The 14640-nt window shown below is 50.2% G+C and overlaps 3 protein-coding genes and 1 pseudogene across 8 annotated transcripts in view; 1 reads left to right on the top strand and 3 right to left on the bottom strand.

Annotated features, from left to right (window-relative positions):
* Window positions 1–655, bottom strand: part of uros (uroporphyrinogen III synthase) — a 66076-nt gene extending 65421 nt beyond the window's left edge. For 2 of the 5 annotated variants that reach the window (XM_072479220.1, XM_072479221.1), the window contains exon 1: window positions 456–625. The gene's annotated coding sequence lies outside the window, so the exon portion shown is untranslated. Of the gene's footprint in view, window positions 1–455 lie in introns of all 5 variants that reach the window. The other 3 variants (XM_072479218.1, XM_072479217.1, XM_072479219.1) reach the window with 3 other exon arrangements.
* An 8-nt stretch (window positions 656–663) lies between these two features.
* Window positions 664–14598, top strand: bccip (BRCA2 and CDKN1A interacting protein). The gene is made up of 7 exons (XM_072479216.1): window positions 664–816; window positions 3859–3933; window positions 4038–4118; window positions 6079–6168; window positions 11875–12059; window positions 13675–13846; window positions 14292–14598. The coding sequence occupies exons 1-7, from the start codon at window positions 700–702 to the stop codon at window positions 14460–14462; spliced, it is 891 nt and encodes a 296-aa protein (XP_072335317.1). The 5' UTR covers window positions 664–699; the 3' UTR covers window positions 14463–14598.
* Window positions 9421–10424, bottom strand: LOC140393141 (RNA-binding protein 3 pseudogene; annotated as a pseudogene).
* Window positions 14599–14608: 10 nt separating the features above from the next.
* dhx32a (DEAH (Asp-Glu-Ala-His) box polypeptide 32a) overlaps window positions 14609–14640 on the bottom strand; it is an 81537-nt gene continuing 81505 nt past the window's right edge. For both annotated transcript variants that reach the window (XM_072479214.1, XM_072479213.1), the window contains one exon: window positions 14609–14640. This exon is cut by the window's right edge and continues 388 nt beyond it. The gene's annotated coding sequence lies outside the window, so the exon portion shown is untranslated.

The raw sequence follows: 14640 nt of genomic DNA, 5'->3' as shown, positions 1-14640 counted from the left end.
CACTCTGTATCTCACTGTTAGTGAGTGCTGTCACTCTGTATCTCACTGTTAGTGAGTGCTGTCGCTCTGTATCTCACTGTTAGTGAGTGCTGTCACTCTGTATCTCACTGTTAGTGAGTGCTGTCACTCTGTATCTCACTGTTAGTGAGTGCTGTCACTCTGTATCTCACTGTTAGTGAGTGCCGTCACTCTGTATCTCACTGTTAGTGAGTGCCGTCACTCTGTATCTCACTGTTAGTGAGTGCTGTCACTCTGTATCTCACTGTTAGTGAGTGCTGTCACTCTGTATCTCACTGTTAGTGAGTGCCGTCGCTCTGTATCTCACTGTTAGTGAGTGCTGTCACTCTGTATCTCACTGTTAGTGAGTGCTGTCACTCTGCATCTCACTGTTAGTGAGTGCTGTCACTCTGTATCTCACTGTTAGTGAGTGCTGTCACTCTGTATTTCAGACTCACTGAGCCCGTCCCGATCACCGATGACGTCAGTAGGCCGCTCTTTGAGGGTCGAAGGTCAGGGCGCTGCTCCAAATCGTCACCTTTTTAAACGACAGCATTGTTCAACCGCGAAGAACGAGGAGTCTGTTCGCAGAATGCAGCCTGAAGGATATTTTGCGGGGGACGAGCCGCTGACTGGCGGCACGGATTTCCGGTTGTGGCCCAGTCCTGGAGGTTGTACTTCCGGCGGCGCTGCGCAGCGAAGATGGCGACCTCGGCCAAACGGCGGCAGCTGGAGCCGGGAGCAGAGAAGTCGGAGGAAAATGGGGCCGAGGAAGAGTCCGGAGAAAGCAGCGAGGAATCGGAGGAAGAAATGCAACAAGTGAGGAGATACCGGCCGCTCAACTGCCACTGCAGGAACCCGAGCGCCAGAGTCCCAACGCCCATGTGGCTCCCGCCTGAGGGAGCGGGGAAAGAGTGGGGGAGGGGTAGGGGGAGGGGTAGGGGACCGGGGAGGGGTAGGGGGAGGGGTAGGGGACCGGGGCAGAGTGGGGGAGGGGTAGGGGACCGGGGCAGAGTGGGTGAGGGGGAGGGGTGAGGGGTAGGGGACTGGGGCAGAGTGGGGGAGGGGTGAGGGGACCGGGGCAGAGTGGGGGAGGGGTGAGGGGAGTGGGGGAGGGGTGAGGGGACCGGGGCAGAGTGGGGGAGGGGTGAGGGGACCGGGGCAGAGTGGGGGAGGGGTGAGGGGTGAGGGGACCGGGGCAGAGTGGGGGAGGGGTGAGGGGACCGGGGCAGAGTGGGGGAGGGGTAGGGGACCGGGGCAGAGTGGGGAGGGGTGAGGGGTAGGGGACCGGGGCAGAGTGGGGGAGGGGTAGGGGACCGGGGCAGAGTGGGGGAGGGGTGAGGGGTAGGGGACCGGGGCAGAGTGGGGGAGGGGTAGGGGACCGGGGCAGAGTGGGGGAGGGGACCGGGGCAGAGTGGGGGAGGGGTAGGGGACCGGGGCAGAGTGGGGGAGGGGTAGGGGACCGGGGCAGAGTGGGGGAGGGGTAGGGGACCGGGGCAGAGTGGGGGAGGGGTAGGGGACCGGGGCAGAGTGGGGGAGGGGTAGGGGACCGGGGCAGAGTGGGGGAGGGGTAGGGGACCGGGGCAGAGTGGGGGAGGGGTAGGGGACCGGGGCAGAGTGGGGGAGGGGTAGGGGACCGGGGCAGAGTGGGGGAGGGGTAGGGGACCGGGGCAGAGTGGGGGAGGGGTAGGGGACCGGGGCAGAGTGGGGGAGGGGTAGGGGACCGGGGCAGAGTGGGGGAGGGGTAGGGGACCGGGGCAGAGTGGGGGAGGGGTAGGGGACCGGGGCAGAGTGGGGGAGGGGTAGGGGACCGGGGCAGAGTGGGGGAGGGGTAGGGGACCGGGGCAGAGTGGGGGAGGGGTAGGGGACCGGGGCAGAGTGGGGGAGGGGTAGGGGACCGGAGCAGAGTGGGGGAGGGGTAGGGGACCGGGGCAGAGTGGGGGCGGGGTAGGGGACCGGGGCAGAGTGGGGGAGGGGGAGGGGACCGGGGCAGAGTGGGGGAGGGGGAGGGGACCGGGGCAGAGTGGGGGAGGGGGAGGGGACCGGGGCAGAGTGGGGAGGGGTAGGGGACCGGGGCGGAGTGGGTGAGGGGACCGGGGCAGAGTGGTGAGGGGACCGTGGGGGAGGGGGTGAGGGGACCGTGGCAGAGTGGGGGAGGGGACCGGGGCAGAGTGGGGGAGGGGACTGGGGCAGAGTGGTGAGGGGACTGTGGGGGAGGGGGTGAGGGGACTGTGGCAGAGTGGTTTTGGGGGGGTGAGGGGACCGGGGCAGAGTGGGGGAGGGGTAGGGAACCGGGGCAGAGTGGGGGAGGGGTGAGGGGACCGGGGCAGAGTGGGGAGGGGTGAGGGGACCGGGGCAGAGTGGAGGAGGGGACTGGGGCAGAGTGGAGGAGGGCTGAGGGGACCGGGGCAGAGTGGGGGAGGGGTGAGGGGACCGTGGGGGAGGGGGTGAAGGGACCGTGGCAGAGTGGTTTTGGGGGGGGGGGTGAGGGGACCGGGGCAGAGTGGTTTTGGGGAGAGTGAGGGGACCGGGGCAGAGTGGTTTGGGGGGGTGAGGGGACTGTGGCAGAGTGGTTTGGGGGGGGGGGGGGTGAGGGGACCGTGGCAGAGTGGTTTGGGGGGGGGTGAGGGGACCGTGGCAGAGTGGTTTGGGGTGGGTGAGGGAAGAGCCTGGGCAGAGGGGGTAGGGGGGAGCCTGGGCAGGGGGGGAGGCGGGAGCCTGGGCGGAGGGAGGAGCCTGGGGAGGGGGTAAGGGGGTGGGAGGAGCCTGGACAGGGTGGGGGGGGAGGAGGAGCCTGGGCAGGGTGGTGGGGGGAAGGAAGGAGCCTGTGCCGAGGGGGGGGGGGAGAAAGGAAGGAGCCTGTGCCGAGGGGGGGGGAAGGAAGGAAGGAGCCTGTGCCGAGGGGAGAGCTTGGGCAGAGTAGGGGGAGGGAGGAGCCTGGGCAGAGGGGGGGGAGGGGGAGGCTGGTCAGAGGGGGTGAGAGGGAGGAGCCTGGGCAGAGGGGGGGAAGGGAGGAGCCTGGGCAGAGGGGGGGAAGGGAGGAATCTGGGCAGGGAGGAGCCTCTGCAGTGGGGGGCAGGGAGGAGCCTCTGCAGTGGGGGGCAGGGAGGAGCCTCTGCAGTGGGGGGCAGGGAGGAGCCTGTGCAGTGGGGGGCAGGGAGGAGCCTGGGCAGAGGGGGGGAGGAGCCTGGGCTGAGGGAGGCAGGGAGGAATCTGGGCAGGGAGGAGCCTGGCAGTGGGGGGCAGGGAGGAGCCTCTGCAGTGGGGGGGGGGGGGGGGCAGAGAGGAGCCTGTGCAGTGGGGGGCAGGGAGGAGCCTGGGCAGAGGGGGGAGGAGCCTGGGCTGAGGGAGGCAGGGAGGAGCCTGGGCAGAGGGGTCAGGGAGGAGCCTGGGCAGAGGGGCAGAGAGGAGTCTGTGCAGTGGGGGCAGGGAGGAGCCTGTGCAGAGGGGGGGGCAAGGTGGAGCCTGGGGGGGTGGGGGGGGGGAAGGAGCCTGTGCAGTGGGGGGCAGGGAGGAGCCTGTGCAGAGGGGGGAGCCTGGCCAGAGGGTGGGGGGGGTGGCGGAAGGCTGCCCTAGAAATAAGGGCAACAGAAATGCCACCATCCGCAAGTTCGCCTCATGCAATTGGAAATGCATCTCCATTCCTTCACTGGCACTAGGTCAAAATCCTGGAAACCCCCAACCTATCCACACTTTGGGTGTACGTATTCTACATTGACTCGTGTTTCAAGATGACATCCCGCCGCCGCCGCCACCTTCTTGAACGCATCTGTGATGTGCAATAAGTGCCGGGTTTGCCAGTGATGCCCAGATACCGTGCTTTTATTGGCAATTTATGTTTATAATTATTTCTGTTTACAGGAAGTGCAGGTAGATTTTGAAGCACATGCCATATCTGACAATGATCATAATGGAATCAAAAGTTTATTGCAGCAGGTAACTTGGAAAATGTGATAATATTTTGATGTAGTTTTTGTGTGCCAAGTTAATGTATGTACTCAACAACAGTTCTAATGCAGCATTCTATTATCTTTTTGCAGTTATTTCTCAAGGCCAATGTAAACATCACTGAACTAGCCGACATCATTATTCAACAAAATCATGTTGGAAGTGTAATTCTGGTAAGGGAGCTGCTACTGGATTGGTTACAAAATAAGTTCTTGAATACTATGACCGTATACTAGAACAGAACTGAGTATAAGAATAATGCCTTGACAAAATATTCCCCTTTTATGGATCGGCATCTTTTTTTTTTGATCATTGCAATATTAACTTGAGAGTTAAGTTCAACTTTCAGATATATTTAAATTTTTAGTTCAAATTAAGCTTTGCAGTTTTTATGAACTATCATGATAGTGATCATCCTACTGAGTATTTATCATTGAGGAACTCTTTGGGGACAACATACTGCCCTTCTTTCTTTCAAAACTAAATTTATGCAGAGAACATGCATCCTTGGAGTTAGTTGTCTATATAACTTGGTGCTCTTTTTAATGAGTGGAATGCTATCCCACCAGCGTCACCAATAATGTTGCCAAATTAACTAAATATGGCAGTTATTAATGATAAAATTGCTTTTCAGAGTCACCAGGTATCAAATGATACCACCACAAGGCTTTACCGGATATCGATCAAAGACCAAACAACCAGTTAGTCAGTTCAAGTTCAAAGATAGTTTACTTACACACGAGGATTACTTCGACATGCAACATAAAACACTACAAGTTAAACGACACCTAACAACTACAATAACCTATACTTAACTTCAGGGCAACCGGCTCTATGCAGATGGACAAGGCCTTTGTCCAGATCTTGCGTGACTGGGTGGAAGAAGTGCCTGTTTCTGCTGGGCTCATCCTTCTGGTAGCGATCGTTGGTCTTAAACTTGTCTGTCTGGTCGTAATGCTACACTTGGTTTTAGGTGTAGGCCAGGGCCAAAAGAGACAAACACATGGTTGTGTCTCTTTTTACCCCTCTGGGATTTTGTGCTCTTTGGGGCGGTCCTTAGCTTTGGACCCAATAATTCGACAGGCTTCGATCACTGCCTTCGATTTTGGCCAATAAAGGGGCGGGTGCCTTGATGGCTGGGCGTGTCTTGTGCAGTCATTGACCGTGGCTGTTTGGGCTTTCTTAGCAAAGGGAGTGGCACCCGTTAGTCTGCATTTGTATCGGTTACCTGAGTACAATCCTTTTGTTCTGGGGAAATGGGCCATTAGAATGCAAACGAGCGGGGGTTTCGATCGCATCTAGCTATCTGGGTTGCAAATACACACACAAGCTCTGATTGTGTCTGAGTCCTGGGTTGGCCATAATTCCCATGGTCCTTTGCAGGTGCCCATCTGAGATGGCTACAGACTGAAAATATTTTTTTAATGTAAATGCATAGTTTATTTTGAATCTGCTTTTAAAACAGTGAAAAAATGCACCACGGTCGCATTAACAAATAAATTCCTAAACAAAATCATTGTTCATCCGTTGTGTAAAAACCATTGGCATCAATTTTCTAGGAGTATAATTTTCTCGTTACAGATTGTTCTATTGAACTGCAGTGTTTCATGCTCTTCAAATGATTTCATCAATACATGTGAGATATATTCAAAGATGAAGCAGCTGTGAGCAGATTACATTAGTTTAGTATCACTTCCTCAAATGCCGGCGTTGAAACTAGTATATGTAATCTTGTTGCAGACCTGTGATGTGACTTTAGTTTACATTGCAGTTGCTCCTGTTCAAGAGGTGTAAAATTGTCATGACAGCCTATAGATATAAAGCATATTCCCTTCCACTATGCAGTAAAATAAATTCTGCTATTCCTGATAATCGGATTTCATATCACACTATCCCCTTGCATCAATTGTACAAGGATAAAGGCCTGCTGGCAATTTGAAATGGTAAAGTTCTAATTTCACGGAGGCAGACAAAGGAATAAAATAAAATGTTGGAGATGTAAAGAAAGTTGATCATCTGAAGGAGAAAGATGGGTTAATGTTTCAGGGGTGATGCTTTACCAGAACACATTTAACAGCAGTATGGATATAGGTTTCACAGTATCACTTAACTGGATCATTTTATATTTTCTAGCAAGCTGAAATTTTGGATGAAAATAGTGATGAAGACGATGAAGATGAGATATTTGGATTTATCACTGTTTTAAATCTGACGGAAAGAAAGGTAAGTACACCATGCCCTTACTGAGTTGACCAGAAAGTTACATTGTCTGGGATTAATTTATTAATCTTGCTGTATTTGCATGTGAATCATAGAATCTACAGCACAGAAGGAGGCCATTCGGCCCATTGAGTCTGCATTAGCCCTTGGAAAGAGCACCCTACTTAAACTCACACCGCCATCCTATCCCCATAACCCTTCCTAACATTTTGGATACTAAGGGGCAATTTGGCATGACCAATCCACATAACCTGCACTTCTTTGGACTGTGGGAGGAAACCGGAGCACCTGGACGAACCCGCGCAGACACGGGGAGAAAATACAAACTCCACACACCCAGGGTTTGAATTGAACCCAGGTGTCTGGAGCTGTGAGGCTGCAGTGCTAACCATCGTGCCGCCCCATATGATAGCTTAGTTTTTACATTAGCCAGTTATTACATGTCTTGCTTTGCTGTTTTGAAAATCACCTTAAGGACTTAAGCATTTCATAATTGTTGAAGGCCGTGACTGAGCTCAACTTTTAGGTTCATGGAATATAGGATTTGTGCCAAGTTGCTGTAATCAGAATTCTTGGTGCTTTGCCTTGTAGAAAAGCAATGAAATTTATTTTATGAGGTGCTGTGGGAAGGGAATGAAGAGTTAGTTGGGGTGATAGAGGAGTGGACCGAGGCCGAGATCACGACAATAGTTCTGGACCGAGGCCGAGATCACGACAATAGTTCTCAGCAGGTTGGAGGCCAAAGTGGGGTCTAGGTAGATGATGAATACTGGAGGTAAGTGAAAGAATCTATTGAGTGGGAGGAGAATTGCCCAAAAGAGTGAGCACGGAACTGAGGTGACGGAAGAGTTCAGCATCGTGCCAAGCCTGAAATTCATTGAGCTGAAGATGTAAGGGGAAACTGAGTCCTTGGCTAAATACAGAACTTTAAGAATCAAAGAGGGGAAGGTCAGAGGGTATAGTGAATACACGCCAAGGGCTTGGATTAGAAGTAGGAATGGGGTCAGAGGGACGGGAAGGTGTGGAGGGTCCCAGATGGTTATTGGTGTCAGTAAGTTATTGGAGCTTGCATTCATTAACACCTGAAAAGAAGAGAAAAGGCTTCTTGTTCAGGTGTCGGATAAGGCAAAAAATAAATGGAACTGGGATAAGGACATCTTTGAGAGAGTGAGTTGGTGCTACGGAACAGAGAAGTCTAGTACGTTCATATGGCGGCACATGGTACAAAGTGGATATCCGAGTGCAGCGAGAACAGCAATCCAGAATCCTGATGGATTCAACACATGGGAGGGATGGAACATTAGTTTGAATCCACGTGGGGGTGAGTACGAGACGGAGACAGTCGCTGAGAAAGGAAATGGCATAGATATAGCATAGATTCCCTCCAGTTTAGGAGGCCATTTGACCCATCAAGTCACCACCAAATCTCCGAAAGAGCACCCAACCAGGCCTACTACCCTGCCCGGTCCTCGTAACCTCACCTAACCGTTTGACATTGAGGAGCAATTTAGCGTGGCCAATCCACATCACCTGCACATCTTTTGACTGTGGGAGGAAACCGGAGCATCTGGTGGAAACACATGTAGACGTGGAGAATGTGCAAACTCCACACAGTCACCCAAGATCGGAATCGAACACAGGACCCTGGCATTGTGACGCAGCAGTGCTAACCACTGTGCCACCGTGATGCCCCATGTGGTTGTGGAAGCGTGTTTTGGTGAACACTTTGTCAAACACCAAAAGGGAAGTGGACAGCAGTGAAGGTGAAAAAAGAAAGACGGAAATCCTGTCAGAGAGAAGAGCAGCACTTTGTAGCATAGGTATTCCTACCATTACTTAAGTTTGCGGACGACACAAAGGTTGGTGCAATTGCGGATAGCGATAAGGACTGTCCAAGGATACAGCAGGATTTAGATAGTTTGGAGACTTGGGTGATGGAGTTTAATCCGAGATGGCAGATGGAATTTAATCCAGACAAATGTGAGGTAATGCATTTTGCAAAGTCTAATACAGGTAGGGAATATACGGTGAATGGTAGAACCCTCGAGTATTGACAGTCAGAGAGATCTTGGTGTACAGGTCCACGGGCCATTGAAAGGGGCAACACAGGTGGAGAAGGTAGTCAAGAAGGCATACGGCATTCTTGCCTTCATTGGCCGGGGCATTGAGTATAAAAATTGGCAAGTCACGTTGCAGCTGTATAGAACCTTAGTTAGGCCACACTTGGAGTATAGTGTTCAATTCTGGTCGCCACACTACCAGAAGGATGTGGAGGCTTTAGAAAGGGTGCAGAAGAGATTTACCAGGATGTTGCCTGGTATGGAGGGCATTAGCTATGAGGAGTGGATGAATAAACGTGGTTTGTTCTCACTGGAACAAGGGAGGTTGAGGGGTGACCTGATAGAGGTCTACAAAATTATGAGGGGCATAGACAAAGTGGATGGTCAGAGACTTTTTTCCCAGGGTAGAGGGGTCAGTTACTAGGGGCTGTAGGTTTAAGGTGCGAGGGGCAAGGTTTAGAGATGTACGAGGTAGGTTTTCTACACAGAGGGTAGTGAGTGCCTGGAACTCGCTGCCGGAGGAGGTGGTGGAAGGAGGGACGATAGTGACGTTTAAGGGGCATCTTGACAAATACATGAATAGGGATACGGACCCCGGAAGTGTAGAAGATTTTCGTTTAGACGGGCAGCATGGTCGGCGCAGGCTTGGAGGGCTGAAGGGCCTGTTCCTGTGCTGTACTTTTCTTTGTTCTTTGTTCAAGAGGAGGCTGTTTTGTGCAGTCCAAGGTACTACAACAAGCCAGTTCAGGAATTACATGCAAGAAACGCAACTCATCTAGATTCCTGACGTCAAGAAATGCACTGCAGAGAAAAAATGAGTGGAGGAATAAACATAGAAAATACAGCACAGAACAGGCCCTTCGGCCCACGATGTTGTGCCGAACCTTTGTCCTAGATTAATCATAGATTATCATTGAATTTACAGTGCAGAAGGAGGCCATTCGGCCCCCTGAGCCTGCACTGGCTCTTGGAAAGAGCACCCCACCCAAACTCAACACCTCCACCCAACACCAAGGGCAATTTTGGACACTAAGGGCAATTTATCATGGCCAATCCACCTACCCTGCACATCTTTGGAATAAAACAATGAGCTTAAGAAAAATGATCAAACGAGGAAGCAAAGGGAGAGTTAAGGATGGACTGGAGAGAATGATGTGAAGAGATAAGATGGGAGCACTGAATGCTTAATTGATCCTTTTTTTTTCAATTCGTAATTTTTAATGTTTCGTACAAAAAACATGTTATTAACTTCCCATCAATACAGCTTTTCACAAAAATAAAATGAACCATCTGCGCCTTGAGGGGGTGGGATTTTGAAGTTTGCTTACATAAAAAGGACCATTTTGATTTATTATTTCAGAAAAAAAAAGCAACTCTGCGATTATTGGAATGGGGGCCGCTCAGTGACCGCCCAGCTAATATACATTCCTACACAGTTTCCTTCAAATTGAATACAAAGAGAAAAAAGTCTTTAAAGATACAAACTAGGTGATCGGGTTTTATTAGTCACAATGATGAGACCCTGGGCCGAACAGTAGCGGTGTAGATTTGTGGAAGGGGGGGTCAGAAAGCCGCCACCGCCGGGTATAAGCAGGGATGGAGCAGCAGCCGCCAGCTTCTCACTCTGGTACATGGACGGGGACAGGTTGGCCAATTATAATCTAGCTGGGAAAACACGAGGCTGGGAAATTAACGGATCTCCACCTCTCCCCTAAACAAAAAAACAATTAAGTAACGGAAAGGGAGGAGGTTGGATCTCCGAACAAGACCAAAGACTCTCTGTCACTGGTTGTAGGAGCTGCGTCCTCCATAGCCGCCGCCTCCCCGGCCCCGGGAGTAGCCGTCTCCCCGGTAGTAGCCATCGCCCCGAGTTTCGTACTGCCGAGAGCCGTAGCCGCCGCTTCCTCGTCTGTAGCCGCCGCCGCCCCGGCTTCCCCCGTAGCCGCCCGACTTTTTCTCGACGTGGTCCACCCGGATCTGCCGCCCAGCCAGGGATTTTCCGTTCATCGCGTCGTCGGGGTTCTCGAAAGTGATGAAGCCGAAACCGCAGGACGTCATGGTGTCTTTGTCTTTAATCACTTTCACCTCAGCGATCTGCCCGTACTTGGAGAAAACATCTTCCAGGGCCTGCTCGTCGGTGTCGAAGTTGAGGCTGCCGATGAACAACTTTGCTTCTTCAGCCATGGTGTTGAGATATATCTGCCTGGGTCCTTTAGATTCAGAGCTGCTCCTTGACAGTCCACACCGGCTGCTTTCCTCCGCACGCTGTCTCTAATTGATCCTTTAACCAATCACAGATGCAATAATTTTCCTTTAAAAATCATGAAATAAGTCGACTGTTCCTTTGTAGCCGCGTAACTATAATGAGAAACCATGGGCGCGATTCTCCGACCCCCCCCCCCCCACCGGGTCGGAGAATTGCCGGGGGCCGGCGTGAATCCCGCCCCCGCCGTGTCCCGAATTCTCCGCCACCGGAGATTCGGAGGGGGCGGGAATCGCGCCGGTCGGCGGAAATCGCGGCGGTTGGCAGGCCCACCCTCGGCGATTCTCCAGTCCGCGATGGACCGAAGTCCCGCCGCTGTCAACCCACGCCAGCCGGCGTGGATTGAACCATCTTTCGAACGGCGGGACAAGGCGGTGCGGGCAGGCTCCGGGGTCCTTTGGGTGTGTGTGTGGGGGGGGGGGGAGGAGGCCCACGGTGGCCTGGCCCGGGTTGGGGGCCCCACCGATCCACGGGCGGGCCTGTGCCGTGGGGGGCACTCTTTTCCTTCCGTCTTCGCCATGGCCTCCACTGCGCATGCGCGGGGATGCCGTGAGCGGCCGCTGACGCTCCTGCGCATGCGTCGCACGGCAAAGTCATTTCCGCGCCAGCTGGCGGGGCGCCAAAGGCCTTTCCAGCCGGCAGGGCGGAAATCAGTCCAGCGCGGGCCTGGCCCCTCCAGGTGAGGGCTCGGCCCCTCAAGATGCGGAGAATTCCGCACCTTTGGGGCGGCGCGATGCCGGACTGATTCGCGCCGTTTTTGGTGCCGGTCGGCGGACATCGTGCCGATTGTGGAGAATCCCCCCCCCATCTTTATATACTTTGGTCTAATTTGAATGCAAAATTAGAATGATGAGATCTACTTTTAGGTATTGGCCCATTAATTGACACCAAAATAACGATAACAGATGGAGACATTTTTAGTACTTAATTAGGAGCAGTTCTAAAACTATTTACATCTGACCAAATTGGCCAAGTTCACTAAAATTATGGCCTAGCACTAACAATTTTGATATGCACATTCTCCAGAGCTAATTAAATATTTACTGTCTGCACTCCAGTGGGTAGGTTTTCCTTGTGTTCTGGGCCCCAGAAAAGTGTGAAAATAAGAGCAGAAATACATAAAATAATGGTTTCTTTAATACTATTAATTTCCCTCATACCTTTCAAAATAATGATGCCATTTCAACACCTACAATAAACTTTTCAAGCTATTGAATACTGGCTGCATAGCTCTTGTAACCTTTTCAGTAACATGAATGATATGTTTGCAAGCTTATCGGAAATTTAGGCATCATTTCATTACAATTTTTACAGTTTGTGAATTGTTTTAATGTACAGGAGCAGTATAAATGACCGTATAGCTGACTATCTTTCTATGATCTCCAGGGAACTGAGTCTGTTGAACAGATTAAAGAATTGGTTCTGAGCCAATGCACGACTCATCACCAGAGTGCAGTTGAGCAGCTGGAAAACATACTGAATGACAACAGCAAGCCAGTGAGCTTTCTCATCAGTGAGCGCTTCATTAATGTGCCGCCACAGATCTCTCTGCCCTTGCACAAACAACTCCAGTAAGGACCCCACGTTCAGCTATTGTGTTGTCATAAAAGACATGTTTGTGAACAATTCAAGGAGGGTGGGGGATTTGGCAGAAACATGTTAAATTCCTAACCTAGTGGCATAAATTAGCACATTAGAACTATAGTTTCTCTTCATAGAACATACCGTGCAGAAGGAGGCCATTCGGCCCATCGAGTCTGCACCGACCCACTTAAGCCCTCACTTCCACCGTAACCCAATAACCCCTCCTAATATTTTTGGTCACTAAGGGCAATTTATCATGGCCAATCCACCTAACCTGCACATCTTTGGACTGTGGGAGGAAACCGGAGCACCTGGAGGAAACCCACGCAGACATGGGGAGAACGTGCAGACTCCGCACAGACAGTGACCCAGTGGGGAATCGATCCTGGGACCCTGGCACTGTGAAGCCACAGTGCTATCCACTTGTGTGACCGTGCTGCCCAAATGAGATGAGCCCTTCATTAACAGAGACAATGTATTGATTCCTATTTGGAGTAGACCCAGTCAAATGATTTTCTCAGAACATACTGTGGTAATTGTACTTGCCGGTATATATTTAGATTCCACAAAATGTTGTAAGCAGGTAAGATCAGTAAAAGCATGTATGCAAGGCATCCTAAATCTATTCTAAACTCCTAGGCTGCTAAATTCAAATGTGGACCAGCAGTGTATTCTGTGTTAATGTATAGAGATAAGATTTCTTTTTAATAATGTTATACTTCAAAGGAGTTGTACAAATATCTTTGTGTGTCTTGTTACTCAACTATTCTCATCTTCCCCATATCTTTTTCCTGGGATGTTGGATTCTCCGGTGCTATAGTCTGGGGTGAAGGTGAATGTTTTCGACTTTGCCTCATTGGTAGCCCAGAGGCGAATTCTGCTTGGGTGGAGGTCTCTTACTCCGCCTAGTGCCTCGGCTTGGTTGGGTGATCTCATGTCTTTGAGAATGTCAAGTACACCATCAGGGGGCCATTCATTTCCTTTTTTAAGGAGTTTGTCACTGTCAGATGTGTAGCTTCGTTTTTGTGTTAAAGTGGGTTTAGTTTAGTTTTTGTATTAAAGTTAATGTGGTTTTTTTTCTTTGTTTCTCTATTCTACAGTATTTTTATTGTTTGACTATTTCGGGTGGTTTTGCTTAATATGAACTTTTTTTTAATAAACATTTTTTTTTTTTAAACCTTGGGGTCGGGTATCAGGCATGCTGAACTCACTCCAAGGCCAATATATCCTGCCTACGGTGTGGTGCCCAGAACTGCCCAAAGTACTCGGTGTGGTTCACCAGGACTTTGGACAGTTGAAGAATGACTTCTCCCCACTTGCATTCTGGGTCTCTATATGCACAGAAAACATGCGAAACAACTTTTAAATAGTCTTATCGTTACATTATGGTCTGTGCACCAAGTCTCTTTGGACTTCCAACACCCCAAAAGCTTTTGCGCTGTAGTGGATTAAGACTGGTGATGAGAATTTACTGTTATGTAAGACTTACATTGTTTAAAACTAATGCTCTGCTAAAGGAAATGCCTTCAGTTTGTCGTGCACTTGTCTCCTGAGATGTTTCCTATTTTTGCTGGATTTTCATGCTATTTTGAATATGTTTAGAGCTGAACTGATGGATGCGCACAGGACCAATAAACCTTGTGGCAAGAGCCATTATTACCTTATGATCAGTAAGACCTGTATGGAAGTGGAAAAGAAAAAAAAGACACAACAAAAAGGCAAGCGCAAAGAAGAATTAATGTTTGCAAATGCAGAAGATGAGTTCTTTTATGAGGTGAGTTCCTCCCGCACCCCCAACCCTTCAAACAAGAGGATTGTATTTGATAGGATAAACCAATTATGATAACTTAATTCACTTTCTTGTCGAGCCTATCATCAATATCATTTATAAAAGCAGGAAATGCTGGATAAACTCAGAACTACAGAAGGGTCATATGGACTTGAAACGTTAACTGTTTCTCTCTCCACAGATGCTGCCAGACATACTGAGCTTAACCAGCATTTTCTGTTTTTACTTCAGATTTCCAGCATCCAGATTATTTTGCTTTTATCAAAGTCCTTTTATTGCATGGCTGAGGTTCATGTTTTTAAGAGATCTGCATGTAAAGGAAAGAATAGCCATTTGTTACTGTTTAAATGTAAATGTGTTATTTTGTTTGATTGAATGATTTATTATTCCAATTTAACTTCCCAGTTCTAATTATCTGCCTTTGTTCTAGCAATCGGTTCTGACATTCAGCTACTCTGTGCAAGAAGAGAGCGACAGTTGTCTGTCTGGACGCTGGTCTTTTGATGACATTCCTATGAAACCTCTTCGCACAGTTATGCTAATTCCTGCTGACTGCATAAATACAATTATGGACAAACTCAAAGAATACCTAACGATATAACCAACTGTAACTATAGAAATCATTCATTTTAGGTAAATAAATTGGACTATGGAGTTTCAAATTGTAAATATTATGCAGTTATTTTATCCTGTTAATTTGGTATTTTAATAAAGTGAAACCTTATCGATAGAATTAATTCCTTGCAATATTTTGATCTGTACTTTATTTAGACAAAGGA

Source organism: Scyliorhinus torazame, chromosome 16 (assembly GCF_047496885.1).
Source record: "Scyliorhinus torazame isolate Kashiwa2021f chromosome 16, sScyTor2.1, whole genome shotgun sequence".
In the NCBI taxonomy this organism is placed as follows: Eukaryota; Metazoa; Chordata; class Chondrichthyes; order Carcharhiniformes; family Scyliorhinidae; genus Scyliorhinus; species Scyliorhinus torazame.
Note: the sequence above shows the minus strand (reverse complement) of the source record. Positions and strands in the feature narration are given on the sequence as shown.

Bases quoted from the DNA above. Each gene is read 5' to 3' on its own strand.
- bccip (XM_072479216.1), top strand. From the start codon at position 700: ATGGCGACCTCGGCCAAACGGCGGCAGCTGGAGCCGGGAGCAGAGAAG. The intron at 817-3,858 runs GTGAGGAGATAC...TTCTGTTTACAG, and splicing joins CGGAGGAAGAAATGCAACAA to GAAGTGCAGGTAGATTTTGA. The intron at 6,169-11,874 runs GTAAGTACACCA...TATGATCTCCAG, and splicing joins TAAATCTGACGGAAAGAAAG to GGAACTGAGTCTGTTGAACA.